Source organism: Chaetodon trifascialis, chromosome 10 (genome assembly GCF_039877785.1).
Source record: "Chaetodon trifascialis isolate fChaTrf1 chromosome 10, fChaTrf1.hap1, whole genome shotgun sequence".
Taxonomy (NCBI): Eukaryota; Metazoa; Chordata; class Actinopteri; order Chaetodontiformes; family Chaetodontidae; genus Chaetodon; species Chaetodon trifascialis.
The window spans coordinates 18001089-18023793 of NC_092065.1; the positions used below are offsets into that span (position 1 = coordinate 18001089).

At 43.1% G+C, this 22705-nt stretch overlaps 1 protein-coding gene across 5 annotated transcripts in view; it reads left to right on the top strand.

The window, feature by feature from the left end:
• cpt1ab (carnitine palmitoyltransferase 1Ab (liver)) overlaps positions 1 to 22705 on the top strand; it is a 28725-nt gene that overhangs the window by 3092 nt on the left and 2928 nt on the right. The window contains exons 1-16 of one of the 5 annotated variants that reach the window (XM_070972356.1): positions 5315 to 5406; positions 9114 to 9278; positions 9785 to 9927; positions 10738 to 10909; positions 11308 to 11409; positions 11625 to 11762; positions 11919 to 11996; positions 13360 to 13467; positions 15218 to 15302; positions 18748 to 18943; positions 19430 to 19618; positions 19710 to 19815; positions 20082 to 20198; positions 20975 to 21139; positions 21721 to 21852; positions 21974 to 22126. In XM_070972356.1, the coding sequence (XP_070828457.1) occupies positions 9138 to 9278; positions 9785 to 9927; positions 10738 to 10909; positions 11308 to 11409; positions 11625 to 11762; positions 11919 to 11996; positions 13360 to 13467; positions 15218 to 15302; positions 18748 to 18943; positions 19430 to 19618; positions 19710 to 19815; positions 20082 to 20198; positions 20975 to 21139; positions 21721 to 21852; positions 21974 to 22126 (2025 nt within the window). In that variant the 5' untranslated portion in view covers positions 5315 to 5406; positions 9114 to 9137. Of the gene's footprint in view, positions 1 to 5314; positions 5407 to 9083; positions 9279 to 9784; positions 9928 to 10737; positions 10910 to 11307; positions 11410 to 11624; positions 11763 to 11918; positions 11997 to 13359; positions 13468 to 14623; positions 14712 to 15217; positions 15303 to 18747; positions 18944 to 19429; positions 19619 to 19709; positions 19816 to 20081; positions 20199 to 20974; positions 21140 to 21720; positions 21853 to 21973; positions 22127 to 22705 lie in introns of those variants that run through there. The other 4 variants (XM_070972353.1, XM_070972355.1, XM_070972357.1 and 1 more) reach the window with 4 other exon arrangements.

The following is a 22705-nucleotide window of genomic DNA, read 5'->3' on the forward strand; positions in this document are numbered from 1 at the left end:
TAAATGATATTGTTAGTGTTATTCATAACCCCTGTGCATTTCATATTGTGACAAGTACACAAAAGACAGAAAAACTAGGTGGAACAAACAATGGCCACATTCCATTTGGGTGTCCACATAGCCACACCATCCAGTCAGCAGGAACAATACCAAAACCCTGAAAGTGATGCTGGCAATGTGCATAGAAACAGATATTAGAAATAGACAGAAAGGCATGCAGCAAAAGGTCATGGGTTGGAATCAAACTAAGGCTGCTGCCGAGGACTCATTCTCAGTATATGGGTCTACCAAGTGAGCTATCAAGGCATCCCGATTAGATATCTTTCTAGAGGTTGAAATTAATTAGAGAAAGCCTCAAGTCTGTGAAGTGCTGTCTGGGTCACTCAGGTGGCGCCAGGCCACAATTCTTGCAAACCACTGCGGGAACCCTGGCTTAGCTCCATTTTTGGCAGTGCTGACACTAGTAACTCTTAGTAACTGCACAAAGACAGAATGCATCTCAAGAGCTTTACCTTGTGCATGCAGGGTACAGGAAAACAAGAGGTTGCAACCAAATGCAGACCTCAGGGACTGAGCTGGTGCAGTTCAATACATTTTAAATGCAAAAATCACAGAACCACAGGCTTATGGGACTGATGAGGCAGGCTAGGGTCAAAACCAGAAATCAAGAGCAAGTGGCCTGGGAGCTTAAGAATGGAGGCCTGCATAGGGATGTAGCAGGAGACCTCAGGCAGAAAGCCTGGGGGTTGAACAGGTCTGGAGGACAGCCTGGAAGCTTAGTAGATGGGCAAGACTGTCAGTGAAGGCAGGCCATCTCAGAAGGTTGGGCTGGAGGCCGTTGGGGGAAAGCAGAACCCCTCTGAAAGTCAGCAATGTAAGCGAGACCCCCCTGAAGGCTGGTGACATGGCTAGAGATTAGGACCAGAGTGTGGTGGCTGGAGCGTGGGGCCGCAGGAGATCTAATATGGAGGCCAGCACCTGGCTGCATGAAGACAGTCAGGGAAGCCGGTGAAGCCAGACGAATAGCAGGCTGATGAAACACCACCACTATAGACTGCTGCAGCTCAGCAGGATCAGGAGATAGCTACAGCACTGGCACTGAAGACAATGCTGCTCATGAATGGTTAATTGCTGCAGATCCAGCTCAGTGGATTGCTGCAGCACAGTAACCGGTGACTGCTTCAGCACAGGCCCACTAGATTGCTGCAGCACAGCAACTGGTGACCTCTGCAGGAAAACAAGGACTAGGACCCAAATGTAGACTTCAAGGATGGAGTTTACTGAATAGTGATGAAGGAGAGGGTCAAAACCAGAAAGCAGTCCAATACAATCAAACAAATCCACTAAGGGTCAGACAGAAATACAAAGTCAAACAAACAAGCAAAATGTCTAACACTGAAGTCAGGCAGGCAAAAACAGGTTCAGGTTATAAAATAACAGAAGAACATGAAACTGACTTGACAATCTGGCAAAGGAACTAAGGAAGTAGACCAGTACATATGGGCCCTGAGTACACCTGGCATTAACATGCATCTTGCTTGATTGGATCACAAGTGGACAGCGCTAAATACAGGTGTAAACAACCACCAAGACACACAGTGATCCGATCACTCAACTTACCAAGGTGGTCTGGGATGCATGTGACCACATATTTTTGCAGTGTTGTCGTTAATGTGTCCTGATGCATCCTGGACAAGAATGTAAGAGGAACATAACTCATCAGTGCAGGATGTAGTAGTTGTTTTGGTTACAGTGCACCAATGCTAAAAAATAAAAAAGGGGAATGACTTTGTACTGTCAGTCTCAAACGTTGTAACAACCTTTAGATGTATATTAGTTCTTGAAGCATTTTTCTTTTCTTAGCTAGCTGTTAGGCAGTGTGAAACAAACAGTAACACATGGTAACTATGCCTGGGGCCGCGTAGTGAAAGTGACGTAGGCAGCTGAACACCTTGGAGATGCATTATAGATGCAGGAGTGAAGTCAGGGTCATAGTCGGTGGCTGATGATGCAATGAGATTCAGGTGAGTGAGTGGGCTGGGAAACCCATGCAACTGCAGAGCAGATAAAGCAAGAGAGAACAGGTGTGTGGTTGGGTGGGGCAGTTGGGTCACGGGGGAAGGATACAGAATCTGAGGCACTGAAGGTCCAGGGAAAGTAGAAATGTGGCTGAAGAGGAGGAACAGGCAAATACACTGTGACTAGGGGTAGCAAGAACCCTCACAGTGAAGGTCTTTGCTGGCAGGAGAAAAACAAAGCATTTGGCAACACTGGAGAAAGCACATGACTGGTTTCCCTCTTCAGGCTAACAATGGAGTCAACAGTCACAGAGGGAAGGGGAAGTAACTAATGAAATTAAACATGGATGCATTTCATTTAGGTACGCCAGTTTTACCGGAATCGCTATTTGGGATGCCACTTAAATAGAACAGTCGTTATTGATATGATTAGTAATACCTGTGCTTTTCCTGTTTTGACAAGTCAGAGTGTGCGGTGGAGAGGGTATATTTTAAATTGAGAGAGTACATTGTCACGATTGACAAAACTTGCATTGTTATGTTCTTTTCGGTAATCAAATTATTTATAATGTCACAATTCTAAGATCAGCTCAGGGGAGCTCTACCTTTACCTGGCTACATTTTTAATTTCTCAACAGTGTATCCAACATTGCCTGATATACAGGTGGCATCCTCTACTGGTAAGATGGTGTAAATATTGTAAATATCATGATCTCAGCGGGTCGACACTAGTGGTACTTAAGTACAGCATGTGAGTAAAGGCACTACATTCCACCATTGGTGGATACAATATTAAATATGAATACTTATACAATATAATGCAATACAGTACAATTGCAATGCAATACATTTTCTATTTCTATTGTATTTTATTACCATTTTATCTCTTTGAGCTGCTGGAACTCCAATTTCCCTGAGGGGTCCTCCCAAAGGGATCAGTAATGTTCAATCTAATCTAATCTATAATTAACCTGGAAAAAACACCTTTGTTAAATATGTGTTGTTTTTGTTGATACTGTGTTATGGAAGTGATACTGAGTATTGCAGTGTATCAAATATGTTTTCTTCTTTGTTGTCTGTATATGGGGTGCATAAGCTTGGTCAGCAAAAGTTAAGATGTAAGCAACAAAGAGTGTTTGTTGCAAGGCTAACGTACAGGTGCTGCTTGATAATGTCCACTCCCTGTCAGTGGCGGATGCAGAATGTGATAGATGGGCGGGTGTGGATTAAGTCTGGGCGGGCCTGATTACCACTTCGCTAAAATTGAGAAGGTGCGCACACACACTGAAGCCACCACACATCAAGTATTTGACCAATCACGTGCGGCTTGAATGGAAAAAAAGTCGAGAAAAATAGGAGAACAAAACAAAAAAAGCCCAAAGCGGCTCGCTCTCTGGCTCCAGCACCTATCTAATAGGGGGTTTGGGACTTAATCCCTGATTATTATTATTATTATTATTATTATTATTATTATTATTATTAAACTGGGCTGTTAGACATGCAGTTTAAATGGAGTTTGAAGGAAGGAAGAGAAATCGTCTTGTCTGATATGAACGAAGTGGATGGCTGGAGTGGAGGAAACACATGTGAATGCAGTTTATGCACCTTTACTATTAATGAAAAAAAAAAAAGAGTTCATGGCATGCACCTCCATGGCTTGAAAAATGAATTCGATCCACGGTGCTCTTCTGTCCTCTGCGGTTGGGAGCCGATGGAGCGATTTGTGCTCCTCTTTACTGCCAACAGAACAACGCCTGGACATGATTCATAGCACAGCGCTTTCGATAACCTAACAGCGGATCTGTGAGAAGGTGGCGCTGGGTGGAGAGACACCGAGCGCCGAATTCAAACGGCTTGTGTGGAAGCTGGTGTGGAAGCTGTAGGCAGGATGCTTACAGAGATCCGTATCTCACTCAAAAAAGCGCAGATGGTCTTGTTTCACACTTTGTATGTGTGTGGCAGCACCAGAGACCCAAACAAGTGAGTTTTTAATAATATGGGACATAACTGTGAAAATCGTTTGATCTAATTTTTTTTTTTATTTGAATTTCTGACTGGGCGGGCAAGCTGTCAATCTGGGTGGGCATACGCCTGCCCATGCCCACCTGTAGCTCCGCCCCTGCTCCCTGTATTGTAGGAGCTGCGCAAACTGGGATGATTTCATTTTCTGCAAAGCTGTCATACTGGACTGTAGATTTGGCCGATATGACAGTACATATAATGTGAAACCATCACAGATTTGCCATGGAGTTTATATCATGGCAGCAGGCCCTTTAATATATCTGATTGTATTATGTCATTGTTGCAAATCAGTGGGCAAGGCTGGATTAAGTACCTCGATTTGTGCAGTATTACTTTGCTACACTGACCAAAAACAGACGTTCCCTTTTGACTATTTTATCCAACAAAAATGATCTGCGACAAAACATGCATTTTTGTGGTATGTCATATTTGATCAGGAGGCTGAGTTCTTTTGGGGTGCATGGGGCACTCCTGAAGACCTTCTATGACTCTGATGTGGCCTCTGCCGTTTTCTACGTTGTAGTCTGCTGGGGGAGCAGCATCACAGCAGCTGGCAGGAAGAGGCTGGACAAACTCATTAGAAAGACCAGCTCTGCCCTGGGATGCCCTCTGGAACTGGTGGAGGAGGTGGGGGAGCTGTCCTCCATGACAGTCAATGACTCCCACCCCCTCCAACACACACTCACTGCACTGAGGAGCTCCATCAGTGACAGGATGCTACATACAAAGTGTGTGAAGGAGTGGTGTCGCAGGTCATTCCTCCCTGCAGCTGTCAGACTACACAACAAAAACTGCTCCAAGTAATCTGTGACATTTGACTAGATGACATTTATTTTTTATTCCACTCTTTGTATATACTTATTGTTTTTAATTTGCATGCACGTTACACTACTCTATCTGCTTTATTGGTGCTGCTGTAAAGTGTAATTTCCCCTTGCAGGACTGATAAAGGAATGTTGAATTCAATTGAATTCATAAATCATTTACAAGGATAGAGGACTTTATCCATATTGCCCCCTTTTATTGGACTGTTTTGGTATTTGACTATGCGGATGATCGTGCCCATCCCAGTAGTGCTCAGCATCCTCGGTACAGAGAGTTCTGTACATCGAGTACTATGCAGACTCTCTGTGATGCCATTCGTTACCTGGTGTCCTCACACAACCCTTTCGATAGCACAAGAGACCTCTGGGCGGCGCTGTCTTCGCCTGGCCGTGCTCTGTGGGCTGCTAAAGGGGGCAGGCTTTGTCTGCAAGTCTGTACTCCCATTCATACAGGGTGTGCAGTCGTCCCCGCCGACAGACGAGTCGTGTCACCTCCTCGTCAGATCAGAAATCTTTGCTCTCTCACAACGATTGAAGGGTTGGTGAGTAATAATTCTCCCTTTTCATCGCCGATCTCAGCGCAGTCATGGCTCTGTGGAGTTTTGGAAGTAACTGCAAATATGGCTGCAGGGACTCTGGAAAAAAACTCGGCAAGCTAAACAAAACCCCTTTATATAAACTGTTGTTATCTGCGTAGTTAAGGTTGAAGTCACTTTGTTGTATTTCCGTGTCGGCGAAGAGCTGAGCACTGTTTACAAGATCGCAGATTATCGCTTACCTTCGCGCGGATGCAACCGGCCGACTTGTTGTGGCCTGCTGCAGACAGAAATTAACTTTACAGACGAATCATGATTTGTGAAAGTGCAAACTTAATTTCGAGGAAGGCGGTCTGTCGACTCACAGCCACTCTCTTGGCTCTTAACAGCAGGTTGTGAATATCTGTGTAAAACAGGCCTCTTCTGAATATCTGCTATAAACGTGTAACCTGTTATGACTTTACTTTTCTCTAATGCGATCGTATGTCGAGCGATCCTGGTTAGCACTCTTGCGTTATTCATAACATGAATGTAGGCAAAAGTCCAAGTAAAGGTCATTCATTAACAACCACTTGGCAGCTCTGTTACTACACATTTACAAATCTATTACTCAATAATAATGCACGATAGTATGTCTCTGCCTGATAGCGGCGTGGTCGAAGAAAAAGCGATTTAGAGGTGGATGGCTAGATGTCACCTGCCGGTGAAGGTCAGCCAAAACTGGTTGATCATGGTGTCCTGTTTTGTGGGAGCATCATAAAAGTAGAGATGACACTCTTGTTTCTGTACACATTGTTGAATAAGCGGGACATTTTGATAAATAAATAGAAAAGGTTATAATGACACTGGGGGTGGGGTGGTGGGCGCACTAGTGACCCCATTTCTCACAGACCACGTGGGCAGGACACTTGATATAATACAAAAAAATAACCTACATATGTCGAGCGTATTCGTCGAGAGGGACACTGTGTCTGAGGTGAAGTGTTCAGTAATGGCAGCTAAAAGGCTTTTTGAAGGGGTCGTTCATGGCATGTGTGGTCAGAATCATGATGCGTTAAGTTTCTGAAGGCTGGGGGTCGTGGACATGATAAATTAAGGTTAGTCAGGGTTTTGCATCTGCTTTGAAATGTAGAAAATGGACAAATGCACACTGCACGATCTCCAAAACAAACGATATGTTTACGGAGGCTTCGTGGCTACCACTGTGCAATGCGCTCGCAGACATACGAGGATTCGTTATTACACAGTTGCCAGTTTTACCCGGTATCGAAGCGCTGCGACCTTTCCCCTAGTTTCTGCAGCACAGGGTGGATCATGTGATGTGGGAAAGTAGCTGGGGGAGGGGACTGGCTGCTGAAAACTGCTCTGTAGATGCTCCTTCCGACGACTGAAAACGTAGGAGAGACGTGTCCTGCTTTTAGAGTGCTCTCGTTGAATGAAACAAAAATGGAGACTGCAAAGAGAAAGACGTTGCTTCTCAGAAACCGAGTAGAGCTTTGTAGGAAAAACGGTGCTGTTATCTTAGAGAAAAACATGCCAGTGGGAACCTCATGTGGCAAAGCTGCCTTTGTATTTTAATGCTTAGCATCCATGGGAACATCAGTTTCACCATCAATCAGTGGTCAATTATAGACTGTCCCAGTCGTTTTAGGCAGTTACCATATATATTGTATTGTATTTCCCACAGCAATTGAAGGCAACTGGAAGTAGCAGCTCCCTAACAACACACAAACAGAGGTTAATTATCCAGGTGATGGTCTGTAGTTCACATATACTGCTGGTTTCTTGTAGGCTTAACTAACGTATTGTAAAATGAAGTCATGTTTTCTGGGCCATTGAGACAATTGACCAGTCTCAGTACTAGTAGCTTTATTGGTGGCCTAATTACAAAAGATAAGATGAAGAATTCTGCAGGCTAAAATATCAGGTAAGATAAGCACTGACAAGACCCACTTACCAAAATTTAGACCAGACTCCCCTTTGAAAAAAAAAAAAAATTGCTTCCTAACATCGTTTAATGCTTTACAGCTCACTTAAGGTTTACAAATTTAAACAAGAAGAGTGCACTCAGTAGCCAGGTGTGTCTGGCTGAAACAGGAAGGTGAATTATCTGAGGTAACAGATGGTGAAGTACCTGCTGCAATGTAGGGCTGCAGTCAAACAACTGAAGTGTTGGTCGACTGAAATTCCACCTACTCTTTAATCAATCGTTTGGTCAATCAGGGACAAAATACATGCACGCTATCTCGAGTGGATGTTTACTAAGTAAATTTACATACAGCAGCGACGCACACACTGGGGAGGATCACAGAGAACATGCTTCTATATGACAACATAGCTAATGCTAGTTGAGCTAGCATTATAATTTCAAGATACGAAAAAAGCAACATGAAAAAAAAATTGGCTTAAAGGTCTAGTGTGTAGGATTTAGTAGCGTCTAGTGGCGAGGTTGCAAATTGCAACCAACGCAATATGCTTTATCTCATTGCCTCCTATGGCAGCCACGAAAAACACCAAAGGCACTCTTTAGAGCCAGTGTTTGGCTTGTCCAAAACAAAGCTGTGAAAACCAGAGTGTTCTGAATTCTTGTCTTATAAGTCTTATAGTCTTTCAAGCCATATGATTATTAAAACATCAAAATGAGACCGAACTATGAATGTCACCTTCTGGGCCACGCCAAAGGCCAAAAATGACCTGCAGCAGACTGCTCGTAACACACAGCGTAAAATGGCAAATACACTAGACAAAAGTGGTGCCAAAAATATTCAGTAAAATATGTTAAGTCTGGCGGGAGATAATACAGGAGTTTCTAGTGCCTCGCGGCATTTCTCTTGTGCCACAGGATAAGACAGCACACCTGCTCAACCAGTTCAGTGGTACAACAGAGCCACCTCCCAGTGCATCTCTTTTGGCGTCAGCTTGCATGAACCAGTTAGGTTGATATAGTAACTAAATACAAGAACATGCTTATCAAGCGGATTTATGAAGGGCATCCCTTTATTTTTTTTTTTAATACAGCTTTTGTGATCAATTAAATGGTAGCAATTAATGATCATCATTGTTATTAAGCGTTCTTAATGCAGAAGAAAAGCAAACTCTTGTCCGTTTGGTGTTCTGGTTAGTCTTTGTACTTCCTGGGGTATCTGATGTTATATTTTTAGAAATACCCTTAAGTTTCAGTGCTCGCTCACATGACAGCTTTTTAGAAAGGGCACAGATAGCTCTCCCAGATACAGACAAATGATTGTGCTACAATTGTGTGAGTCTTTTAGTCTGAGACAGAGTCGAAACCAAGTGAAGTTGCAAGCAAGACCATCAGAAACGTGGTCTTAAGGCCAGTGTCAGACTACAGCAACTAAGAAATGGGACTGCAGACTGCAATCATGGAGACATGGAGAAGGAAATGTCCATTGTAGTAACTCACAGTAGCTGCTTATCTCACACGTGTGATTCCACTCTAAACATACAGTACTGTTTGTACTGTGCCTCTGAGTGAAGACGCAGTTATCAATCTAATTTAGTGATGCATTTATTAGATTGTCATGCCATCCACATTATCATGAAGTGAGATAAGATTATATGAACATCAATTAAGATGTGGGTGGGTCGGTGTTTTTGAACTACATCTTCAATTTTCCTTTAATGTTTAATATAATCTCTCTTGAAGCTTCTACTTCACTTGATTTACTATCTTGTTCTTTCCTTACCCTCAGTGACCCTGTGCAGTAGCAGCGACCATGGCAGAAGCGCACCAGGCGGTGGCCTTCCAGTTCACCGTCACCCCTGATGGCATCGACCTACAGCTGTGCCACGAGGCTCTGCGCCAAATCTACCTCTCTGGCCTTCACTCTTGGAAAAAAAGGTTCATTCGCTTCAAGGTGAGAGGTGTTAGACATGTGGGAGAGCAAAGTCCAGAGGGTTTCTGTACAGTATGAGGGGAAGTCTTGATGAGGTTTGACTGATTACTGTTCCTCAGTTTGTTATCTTCTATGAGTATCTCACGTTAGTTTCTGTTCATATCGGTTCTCTGTAAATATCTAGTTAATAAACAGCAACTCACAGGTCCCAGTAGTGCGCCATGCTGGAAGGTCACCTTCTCTCACACAGTCAGCAGTAACCTTCCTGTCAGTTCTTTGTGTTCTAGCCTAGTTGTCCATTTACAAACAGTCATACTGAGTCACTCAAAGCCAAAGACCTGCTAGCATTTTCACCTATTCCTCTTTCCTCTAGATGCCTGTTATTAATGAGATATTACAGATGTCAGCTGGATTCAAAACACTGTGTTATGACCACTATGATTTTATAAACGATTTCCCTTTAGATGCTTCGCTCTCTGTGACTGCGGTGACCTTTGTAACACTTCCTTTGGTTTACCTTTCCTCAGAATGGAGTGATGACTGGTGTGTACCCTGGCAGCCCTGCTGGGTTCATGGTAGTGGTTGTGTCCTACATGTCCTACAACAAATATCAAAAGCTGGATCCCTCTCTGGGGTTGATTGCCAAGCTGGGCCAACACATGCCTATCAGGTAAGGCCCCTGATATCATGAGGTGCTCTCCTAGCATGACATGGCATTATCCTTTTTTTGTCCTTTTAGCAGACAGAGAAAGCTGAAAACCCTCAATTATTGGCCTTACATAATAACCTGTTAGACTGAACAGCAGTGTACATGTCTAGACATAACCACCATAAATATGATAGGCAGGGAAGAAATTCTGAACATATGAAAATCCCCGTCTTGATCATAGTGAAGGAGGTGTAACACACTTTACTGAGTGTCATCAAACTTGAATGACACATGTGCTGTTGTGCACATGCATAGTCCTCACTTAGTTGTGTGTGGGTGTGCCTCATTCTGATGTCACATTTTCTTCCCACTGTTCACCACACCTTATCTTTACGTTTGATAACAATTTTTTATGATATTTTACAAAGACTTCCTGTTCATATAAAGCTTTAAATGTGTGTCTTATCAACAATGCTGGGGATTTCCCCTCAAGTCAAGGACGTTGTTTATGATCACGGTGTTCAGTCAGTTACCCACAGAAATGTCTTGGAAAAGAAAAATAGAACAAGTACATACTTGTTTTAACGATAGAGCCCCTGTTGGATGTTTCAAACTTTGTGAAATTGGGGAAACCTTTTGCAGATTCTTGGTTTATAAAATATATCATCAGTGAGACTGACTGCACTGAGTAATAATGGCTAGTAATAAAGTTAAATTGAATGCACCGTTTATCAGTCATGAATTAATGTGACTTTGTTGACTTTGGTCTTGGCAGTAGCTACATTACCTTAACTGTCTCTGTCTCTCCTTCTCTGTTGTCTCTGTCCACAGTCGGTACATGTCCACAGACAGCCAGAAGATAGTTGGTGGAGTTCTGGTGGGCACGGGCCTGTGGGTCACCATAATTATGATCATGAGGAATGTCCTAAAGAGTCTGTTGTCGTGGCATGGCTGGATGCATGCACGCCATGGCTCTGTGTCCTGGTCTACTCGTCTGTGGATGGTGAGACAATGAGTGTGCTCCTCTGTCCTCTCAGTTTTAGAGCAGATTCATTCAGGAATGTTCTAGAGTGAGTCTTTCCTTCAAGTGCAAAGGATGCAATTTTTGCCACCTCACATGGAAAACATTGTCACAACTCATGAGCGCCAGATGTGTGAGAGAGAAGAGTTGGAAAGAATATTTATTTGTAACAAGTCAAAGATGCAATTTCTCTTTTAATTACAAGACACAGTCCTTCTTATGCCACGCTTTAAGAGACTTTGGTCGTTTTTGTTTAACCCGCTGTTTGCATGTTTGCACTGTCCTTCATACCCTGCAGGTGTCCAGGTGAAACACAACATGTAATTTTAAGTTTATTTTGCTCCCCTCCCCTCTCACCTGTCTGTTCTCTTCTTCTCCAGATATTAGTGAAGGTGTTCTCTGGCAGGAAACCAATGCTCTACAGTTTCCAGAACTCCCTGCCGCGGTTACCTCTTCCCTCTATCAAGGACACCTGCCAAAGGGTAATACCTGCCTCTCGCATCATTTCATTAAGACTCTAAAAAGAATTTCAAATCTGCCTAGTTGAATAGATAGTCTGAAGAAAAAGCTGTCTGCCATTATTTGTTAGGGGAGAAATAATTCTGAAGATTTTTCTGGTTTATCTGATCTCACCTTATTTAGAATGGATGATCCTTTGTATGAGTCTTTGTGACTTTGCGTTTCTATGTGTTGACAGTACCTGGAGTCAGTGCAGCCACTGATGGATGATGAGCAGTATGAACGGATGAAGGGTCTGGCTAAAGACTTTGAGAAGAACCTGGGACCCAGACTGCAGTGGTACCTCAAACTCAAATCCTGGTGGGCCTCCAACTATGTGAGTTAGAAAGAATTCCTCTCCCTTTCTCTCTCTTCCACTCTTTTGTCACAGTGTCCTGGGTCTTAAATCAGCTTCAAATGGCCAAGAAAAGCAATGTCTCTAATAGTGTCACCCCCTTTTCCTTTCTCCCCTCTCCGTCTTCGTGTTGCACAGGTCAGTGATTGGTGGGAGGAGTATATTTACCTTAGAGGCAGAGGGCCCATCATGGTCAACAGCAACTATTATGCCATGGTAAGATTTCTCTGTCTGTCTGTTTGCAGATGGCTCAGCAGTATGCTTTTCCATGTAGATGGTTATTGATCCTCTGAAAGTTGTGAGTCATTATCATTTGGGTTTTGTTTTAATATAGATAGAAAAACATAATGTAAACATTTAACTGTATAAACAAGGCTTGCTTCAGAATAGATTTTGGTATAAAAGAATACATTAAATAACATCTAAATGTAAACATTTACCTTTGCAAATATGCTTCATCTGTTAGCTTGTCTTGTGTCTCACTGGGATAACATCGTTTCAACTGATGGCATATTTTGCTGACTGTCTGAATGCTTCATCATCCCATTTGAGATATCCACACCACTTCCCAAATAATGGAGATCATGTTACCTGTTTCGTCAATGATTTTCTCAGCTTTGGAGAATAATGCGAGTTCACTTTCAGCACATTAGTATAGACTATGGTTGTGTAAAACAAATCGAATGTGGATTAAGAGAGCGTAGAGAGTAACTGTAAACTAAATGAGAAGCATTTGATATACATCATTGTAAGTGACATAGTAGCATGGGCTCTTGAGGAGCTTTATGGCACTTGACAGCTCTGCAAAACGTAACGTCTTAGACTAGATCAGTGTTTCTCAATTCCAGTCCTCGGGCCCCCCTGCCCTGCATGTTTTAGATGTTTCCCCCCTCCACCACACCTGATTCAAATGATCAGCTCATCATCAAGCTCTGCAGTGGCCTGATAACGAGCCAGGTGTGTTGAAGCAGGAAACATCTAAAACATGCAGGGCAGGGGGGCCCGAGGACCGGAGTTGAGAAACACTGTAGTGACTAGATTATAAATTATAGCCGGAAACATGCTTGGTGGCATAAACCTTATCCAACTGGGAGGAGTACTCTATGACAGTGTCAACGTGGAACTCATTACAGCTTCAGCATCTTGGCTGGCAAAGCTGCAATCACTGTATTGTAAAGTGTCAAGTGATTGCTCATCTGTCCCAGATTTGTGATCATCGACCCAGTGACCGCTCAGCCACTGAGGTTGTATAACTGAGATTCTGGCACAAACCTACAGCTCACTCTATGTTTCTGCCTCAATGAGACAGTAGGCTGGATTGTCACCCCAGCAGGGCAGGCATGTGCAGCAAAATCTAAATGTCTGTTTTTGCAGCATACACAAAAAAGGATTTCTGCTCTTGTTTACAAAGCCATATCACGAAAGCATTGTTGTCAAAGGAGGCAGACCTGGCATGCGGTCGGAGGAACAGCACTAAGCACACCTGAAATTGCAGCTCGTGATAAGTACTGTATGTGTGACAGGTTGGATGGAATGTGAACGGTTATTCATCTATTACTCTTGATCTCGTGTTGTCCAGGATTTCCTGTATGTGTTCCCCACCTCCATCCAAGCTGCTAGAGCAGGTAATGCCATCCATGCTATCATGCTCTACAGGAGAAAACTGGACAGAGCCCAGATCAAACCAGTGAGTATAGCTCCCCTCCATCTCTGTGTTTTCATTCCTCAAATTATTTTCTTAAGCACTTGCTAATCAGGAGACATTGTGTAAGCTGTGATATAAACTATGTTAGTATATGTTTGATGTTTCACATCAATCCTCTGTAAATGTTTAACTTTCTCATTCATGATACATTGATAAGTAGCTGTTATCTCAGTGAGTTTCTGTTTTCTATTTGCAATGAGAAATGCTTATCTGTCGCAACCCTTTCTTGTGTTATCCATGATCTCGCCAATGATTATGTAGATAGGGTTAGGGTTGTGGCAGGTTCTTTTCTCCCATGCCAGTATACACTTGCCAAAGAATATTTATTACTTCTCAAAATCCACATGAACTACTCTTCGTATTGTCATAAACTTGATCCACCACACTTACACCTTTAAAGCAGGTTTGCCTGTTGGCCGTTATTTCCGTTTTCCAAAACAGTAGTGAAGAACACCAGAAGCAAATGCCAGTATTTGGGTTTTCATTAAAACAAAATTATGACCGGTGTTTTAACTGCATAATAAAAATGAATCAGCGTACACAAGGACATATTGCCTCCTAAGTTATGTGACCAGTCCCTAACAAGCACCGCAGCATTTAAAAGACTATTCTTGAAGCCTGTTTGTAATGGGTACTGACAACATTGTCGTCACTTCACCTGTCTCCTCTGCACCGCTGCAGAATGAATGTGGTGGAAACACTGCTTGATTTTGTCCTCAGCTCTCTGTGTCAAACTCTGAACTTTTGAATGAGCCATGCACTGTGCTTTTTGCTTGTTTTAATCACGGTCTAGCTTTAATTACCGGCAAAGCAAGATCACAAGCATTTTCTGAAAGCTTAATGAATGAGGCTTAATGAATGCTGGTGATTTTACTGAGACCTGCAGGTGTCATCTTTTCCCACTCCTCTGCCAGTCCTTTTCCTTAACCTGCATGACACTTTAGTGCAAATTCTTTTTACATTTGTACAATTCTGACACATATCCTATATGTTGCATAAACACACATCGGTCTCTTGCAAAGACTGATAGTATGCATTTACACAAACACCAATGCATGAGCTCGCTCTGTTACACACTCAAATTCAGTTGTCTCTGTTCTACTGTTTTGCCCACTCGCTGTGTCGGACGCTGCGTTAGATATACTTGCTGGAAAACAAGGTTCCTCTGTGTTCGGCTCAATGGGAGCGGATGTTTAACACCTCCCGCGTCCCAGGTTTGGAGACAGGTAAGAGGAGGGCACATCTCCACCGTGCCCTCTGACCCTCTCCCCTTTGACCCTAGCTATTGCCATGGCAATAGTCATTGGAAACCTTGACTCCTACACTCATTCTCAACAGTACAGCCCTGAAACCATCCTACCACTTACTGGCATTTGTTAGTTGTATTTTAGGGGTGTATTTGTAAGATATACATATTTAAAATTGATTAAGTGTTTTGTTATTTATATGTCAGAGTATCTTCATTTGAGTATTACTCCAGCGAATATCAGGGCTATGCTGGTGGCATTGAGATTGGAGACAACTGGTTTCTGCACTCTGCTCATATCTCCTTCCCTGGCAGCCTTCTGAGGTCCCTTCTGCTCTTTAAGACTGCTTATCATACCAATCCTCATCGCTCCCTCTCCATCCACGCTCCTGTCCCTGTACCTGTGTGTCTGCTGCTGCTCTCTGGGGATTTTAGTGAATTAGTTTGTCATCTCTCTGTGTTTGACTCTCCCCTTTTGCGTTTCAGCTCATGCTCCTACACACTATTCCCATGTGCTCAGCCCAATATGAGCGTATGTTCAACACCAGTCGTGTCCCAGGTGTAGACACAGGTAGAGTCTTTAGTCTTTAGCCTCCTCCACACTACTCCTACTGTACTTCTTCCTGGGGACGTTTGTCCATTTGTTTGAATTAGATATAATATGACCTCCACAAATTAATAATGCATGTGTGCTGGTCTGTGAACATTCAAGGATTAATTTGCATGTGCCTCAAATCTAATGTTTGAGTTTGAGAAGGCAAAACAGCAACAGTATGTGTTTCTATAACTCCTGAGTGGTGCTCATAGGTGTGAGTGTAGAATTACTAACCTTGAATTGTGATGTCATCAAAATGACCAAATGTGTACATTCAGGAGACAAGACACATTTGGGGAAGACAGAAGTGGATTATGAATAATTCTAAATTAATTAAGATTACAAACAAAAGCAGTGATAGTCAGTGTTTTCCAAAAATAATACTGCTTCCCCCATCAGTTCCTCCATCAGGTTTTAATTGGTTATATAAGGGAGGGTTGTACACAGTACTGTACTGATGCGTTATAATGCTAGTAATGCATAGTAGAGCATCAATGAAAAAATATGCCATTTATAGTGTTAAATAGAATGTATTTCTTAGTGTTTTTTTCCAAAACCAGTTCAATTAAATAAGGACTCACAGTGGTCTGTCCATATTGCTGGAGGTGTTCTTACTGTAAGAGGAAACACAGTAGGCGAAGTATTACCTGGATGTGAGGTTGTTGTTATTCTTGGGATTGTTCTTAGCGTCCTCTCCTTTGTCTTGTCTATAACAAGGACAATGCTTGTTTGAACACTACTGAGTATCACCAAAACAATATCATACCTTTGTATCAAATGCACAAATGATGTATATGAATTGGCTTCTCTTCGTTGTTGCACAGTGCTGTTCAAACAAACATTGCCTCAGTTCATTGTATTCTAAGCCACTGCCCTGTTCCAAAAATTACTTTCCCTTTTCATCTCACCTCCTGCACTTCCCATTTCAAGCTGCTTTAGTTTTTTGAACTGGATAGTCCCTCCCATTGTATAGTACGACTTTGAATGCAGTTGTTTTGCCCTTAAAATTAATATAACTTCAGGAGAAGAAGAAACCAGCCAATGATGTTGTGGATATCACTGAAATTTTGCCACTGGGATGAAGAAGCTGAAGTTACTTAGATATAACTCCAGTTCAATGAGTATGTGCGCGCATAGCCCCTTAATGGGCTTCTCTACAGGTTTAACACTTAGGAGGCTCTAGCTTGGCACCTGAGAGAAATCTTTGTACTTACCACCCAATCTGGGGATAGTATTTGTGCAGCACCCTCCCCCTATAGAACCCCAGTGCATGTCCATCTCACCTCCCCTTTAAAACTGAACGACAACAATTAGGACCAGCCTGGCTTATGGTCGGAGGACTATACACATACTCATAGAACTGGAGTTACATCCAAGTAACTACTATTTCTTTGTCATATGTTCTCCACGCTTTAATGGGCTTTTGTTGTTTTATAAAACGCACAGGCCATAGGGATGAAATTTACCCCCAGTCTGCTTCAGATGAGGTCACCACAGACCAGTACACCAAACACCAAGTGAGGCACAGAATCAGTTGTCATTTCACTGAGATATGACTGCAAAGAGGTCGACATGGAAGACCAGATGGCGGCCAGACAGATATCTTTCACTGAGACAATCCTGGGAAGTGCCATCAAGGATGAGATGCCCCTAGTGCAGTGTGTCTTAGGTCCACTGGAAGCATGAGATCCACCCCTTTATAACTCCAGCACAGAGGGGCCCCCTCCTCTGTGAGAGAACACCAGACAATTGGACTTCCTGAATGCTGTCAGGGTACAAAGTGTGAAGGTGCTCCTTCTACCTGTTGACACAGGGAGGGGAGAAGAAAGCTCTCAGGTTAATGACCCTTGACCTGAATGAGAGGGAGACCTTAAGCTGGTCCCTGTCATCACAGGGAGGCATACAAGAGTGCATGGACAGGGTGCACAGGTCCTTTTCCCTTTTGGCCTCTATTGCTCTTTGAGAGGACCCTGTCTGGGCTGTCCGCCCCTGTCTTAGAACCCCAGAACGTAGCAAGCCTTTGGGGAGAAGAGATGGTGATCTGCCCACGTCAGGATGGATACCACCACCCTGTGCAGTGCTGGGGATCTGACACCACCCTGTCTGCTGAGATACCACTGTGGTGCTGTCTGACCTCACCCTAATGTGCTTCCCGCTCAGCTGCAGGGCAAAGTAGTGAAGCAGCGTCAGCCCTGCTATGTCCTCCAGTAGGGTGATGTGGTTGGGGGGAGCTGTCCTTGTCAAGGCTTCCACCCCATCTAGTGAGGTAAGGCATTTGCTGGCTTGGCTGCCTGGCTCTTGCATGGTTTAATGGTGAAGCCACATCATATGCTAAATGACCAGTCCTGTCTGGATGCAGTGAGAATCAACCACTAATCTATGGAGGGCAGGATTTTCATGTCTGTCTACTTGAGAATTTCCAGTGCTGAGAAGATGCACCGGCTGGATGCACTCCAGAGGCTATTGACTGTCAGCACAGTAAAAAGCCTCCGTTCTATGTGGTGGTTTAGGATGTGCAAAGAAAGATGCCTCTTCATGCTTCGCTTCAACCCCTGGCGAGCCGGTCATCGGGGAGAATGTCCTTTCAGGGCCAGGCAAGGCTCCTACCTCTTGCCTGGGTCCACGGTTCACAAAATGGATTGAAGGTCTTGAGCTAGAGCCAGTGATGCAACCTGAGCAGTACAAGTGTATTTACCTTGAGAGCAGCTGAGCAAGCCATAGAGGGGAACAGTACTGCACACAAGAGCTAAAACCTGTATTAGCATATAATTAGCTGGGCTTGCTGCAGCCAGAGGTAGCCAGCAAATGTAGCTAGTGACGCACTACCTATCCTAGCAGTTCGTAGAAGTGTGCGGTATGTTGTCAGTGAGCCATGAGAATGTAAGAACTCCTTCACAGACGCACCAGTCGTCCTCCCTGTGGTATGGTCACGCTAGCAGCCACCGCCACGTCGTCCCCATTGCAAGACAGAACGGAGGGAGTAGATAGGCTGAAACTGGAAAACAAGAAAACATGACAACCAAAGAGGATCCTGTCAGCAACACCATATGGCAATTAAGTTAGTTTTTGACAGTGCTACCCCTGAATGGGCGATAAAAGATTTTTTTCCTCTGGTGCCAAGGCTGAGCTATGTGAGGGTAAACCAATAACAAAGCCCGTTAAAGAGTGGAGCATGTACAACATAAAACTGGTTACTAACACCTATTATCCTAGGAAAGAAATTCTGTGATATTCCACACTGTATTTGAAGTGCTTCCTTCTTTTTCACTTTTTTTTCTATAGATTTTTTAGAAAGATCAAAGTTTTCACAATTTCAAATTTTAATATAAGATCTATGAACCTAAATCTCCAACACTTCTCCAACTGTCTTTCTCTGTTTTCCTCTTTTTCTCTGTCCTTCCCATTGGTCCTTCACTTGTAGACACCCTTCAGCACATGAATGAGAGCAAACACATAGCTGTGTTCCATAAGGGCCGGTTTTTCAAGGTTTGGATGTTTTATGACGGGCGGCTGCTGTTGCCACGGGAGATAGAACAGCAGATGGAGAAGATCCTGGCAGACAAGTCGGAGCCCTTGCCAGGAGAGGAGAAACTTGCAGCACTTACTGCTGGGGACAGGTGGGTGGCATTACAAAGCGAGCTGCAGCCAGTATTGATGAGGCCTCACAATTACACTTATAATTATGTATTGTAACACAATAGGAAGTAAAGAAATACTGAATATACATGGACGTTTATTGGAATGATATATTCCATGGTTCATTCAGGGAGCTGGCTGAGTTAAAAGTAACTAAAGCATAATCTATTGCAATTTTGAGACTAATACCAGTGTTTGAGACTTTGCAAAATCGGATAATACATGTATGTAATGTGATTTTCAGATTTTAAAAGGAAAATGCAACAAAGATTTTCCATAAGGATCCCTTAAATTCGATATTAAAGATATGTACTGAGAATCATATTCTGCCATTGAAAAATAAACAGTGGACAAACGATATGATGGCAAGTACACATTACACCTGTCTCACACTGAGAGAAACTTGCATGTATGTACATTTGACTCAAGGCATTGCCACAAACCTGCCTTTATTTACCATTCTGAAGGACCCCATGGGCCCGTGCTCGCAATACCTACTTCAGCCGTGGTAAGAACAAGCAATCTCTGGACGCCATTGAGAAGGCAGCCTTCTTTGTAACACTGGATGACACAGAGCAGCGCTTCGATGCAAACAACCCAGTCAAGTCTCTGCAGAGCTATGCCAAGTCCCTGCTCCATGGAAAGTGCTACGACAGGTGGGAGATTTTGTTTCTGATGATCACAGAGTATGCCGCACAAGGCCATTTCTAGGTAAACTGAAGATGTTTCTTCTTTGTTTTCTTTCAGGTGGTTTGATAAATCCTTTAACCTGATAGTTTTCAAGAATGGCACCATGGGACTGAACGCAGAGCATTCCTGGGCGGATGCTCCAATCATTGGCCATCTGTGGGAGGTACATCAATGTAGTTTTTATTAAATGAATTTCACATGAAACCAGCTCTTGAGGAGTACTGTAAATTAAGAAATGAGTACCATAGTATGTCTTTGTCGGTCCTTTTATCTAAAAAGGACCAAAAGCGATACATTAAAATAGCTCAACAATCTGAACTACTACAATGCAATGGACAAATGTTTTTAAGACGGAAATGTGAAATCAAAAAATATCACGTCTACCGTTTAATTGAGTTAGTCATATTAAATCTTGACTCTGCGTTGCAGCATGTACTTTCCATGGACCCTGTTAAGCTTGGCTATACTGAGGAAGGGCACTGCGTTGGGGAGCCCCACCTCAACCTGCCAGGTCCTCAAAGGCTGCAGTGGGACATCCCTACTGAGGTAAGGGCCTTCCTACATGGTGTCATCTGACAACTGCTGTTCAGAATGGTCACACTTGAAGGTGGGGAGAAAAGTTGGCCATTATAAAGAGGGGAAGATGCAGTAATTATTCAAAAAATGGGGATAGCTGGAAGACATTCATAGTTAATCACTCATTTGTATGGATCAAGTGAGGGTGTTTGTGAAGCTGTTTGACCATCTGACAAGTACTTCTGATGTGACACACTGGCAGTCTTAGTCTACTAGAACATCAAATTCACTGCGAGCGGATACCTGAGATGTAATATTCATGGGCATTGGCTTCCCTCTGCTGGTCGTTTCAACAATGTGCAGCAGTGTTAGTATCATTACTTAAGTCCAGAGATGTAGACAAAGGGCTGTTAGATATTCATCCATCCATCCATCCATTTTCTATGCCGCTTATCCCTTTCGAGACCGCGGGGGGCCGGAGCCTATCTCGGCTGTCAAAGGGCGAGAGGCGGGGTACACCCTGGACCGATCGCAGGGCACATACACACAAGCATTCACACTCACACCTAGGGGCAATTTAGAGTCACCAATCAACCTAATGAGCATGTTTTTGGTCTGTGGGAGAGCTGTTAGATATTGTATATTTGAAATTTTAAATGTGACAGTACAATAACTGGCATTAGTCCAAGAAGAACTTATGCTTCTAATAGGCCTTTTATTAGTCTGAGCTTTCTTAATAAAAGGATTGTTTTACAAATATGCTGTCAACTGTTCAGTCTAACATAGGACTCTGTCACTTCCTCTAGTGCCAGGACATCATCCAGAGCTCTCTGACACTCGCAAGGACTCTGGCTGATGATGTGGACTCTCACATTTTCCCCTTCAATGACTTCGGCAAGGGTCTGATTAAGAAGTGCCGCACCAGTCCTGATGCCTTCATCCAGATTGCTCTACAGCTAGCCCATTACAGGGTAAGTACATACATGTCACTGATTTAGCAACAGAATTTGATAACTTAATAACACATTTAGGCATTTATTTATTTGTCATTTATTGGCCTTTGCATGCTATACTTCTAATTGTAATAACTGACCCAGTCCAGTCACACTCCTCTTAAATTCCAGCAGAGGGCAGTCACAACTTACCAGCCAACATATCACTGCAGACTGTTTGTGATTGATTTAATTAAAGCTTTGATCATCTTAAGGATGCATTTTCCTGTTTGCTTTGAACTTTATTTGATAATGCATAACAGCATAAGCACGTAATCAAACATCTGTGGTAAGGCTTGCTGCTAATTTGCATGTACTTTCAGATAATTTATTTATTTAGCAGCCTTAGTAATGACAGTTTAGGTATTGTACTGCATTGCAGTGCAGATTTCTGTTCTATAGTCACTTTGAGCAAAGTGCAAAGGTAAGGCTCCCAAAAGTTGTTGACTGTTTTTTTTTAATTATCACTATGTCAAAAATCTAGTTAACTCGTTAACAATTTGTAAAACAACTTCCTGTGGTTTCTCTTTTTTATACTGACCCATATTGTCTCCCAACAGGACAAAGGGAAGTTCTGCCTGACATACGAAGCCTCCATGACACGTTTGTTCCGTGAGGGCCGAACAGAAACCGTGCGCTCCTGCACCATGGAGACTTGTGCCTTTGTTCGTTCCATGATCAGAGATGAGACAGTAAGTGTAAACACCTCTGATGACAGTGCTACTCCTAGTCATTCCTCATTAATCCAGTATGCAGATCATGTTCTTCAATTGTTTGTTGTGTGTAACTTGTATTTCCTTCCTGTCCATTCAGATAGAAGAGCGTCTGAAGTTGCTCAAAGAGGCAGCAGAGAAGCACCAAAACATGTACCGCCTGGCAATGACGGGACATGGCATTGATCGCCACCTTTTCTGTCTCTATGTGGTTTCCAAATACCTGGGAGAAGACTCGGCCTTCCTCAAGGAGGTATGAGGTGTTCCTGCAAATTGTGAGGTCTTTGCTCTTAAAGCTGGCATAAGGCCTCGTGTAAATGCCCCCACTAATATGAATCAGCAGAGACCACAGATTGAACACTTATTGATATACAACACAGACAGTAGAAACAAAGAGGCTATGGTGCCTATACATCTGCCCACTTCCTCGTACAATAATGAATGAGTCAGCAGCCCAGGTCTAGGCTGAAGTGGCCTTTTTTAAAACAAATCAAAGATGCATGGATGAGAAATTCAAGAAATTTCACAGAGTTAAAACTATTAGCACAAACAGTTACCATCATAAACTACCATGTTCTGAACAGACACACTGCAAACACAACAAAAATAGCATTTGTATTCAGGAATATGAAACAGCAAACTTAACAAACTACTCAAATCAGCACAAGGCATGATGGGACATGTGGGCCCTCGCTACAATACTTTTAACCTACATTACAGCAGACAGCAGTGTATACTGCCCTCTGGCTCTGTCATGAGAGCAGATGAATGTATTCATTAGACCCAGAATGTAAATAAATGCTTCAAGTCAAAGTTATAGTCACGAGACACA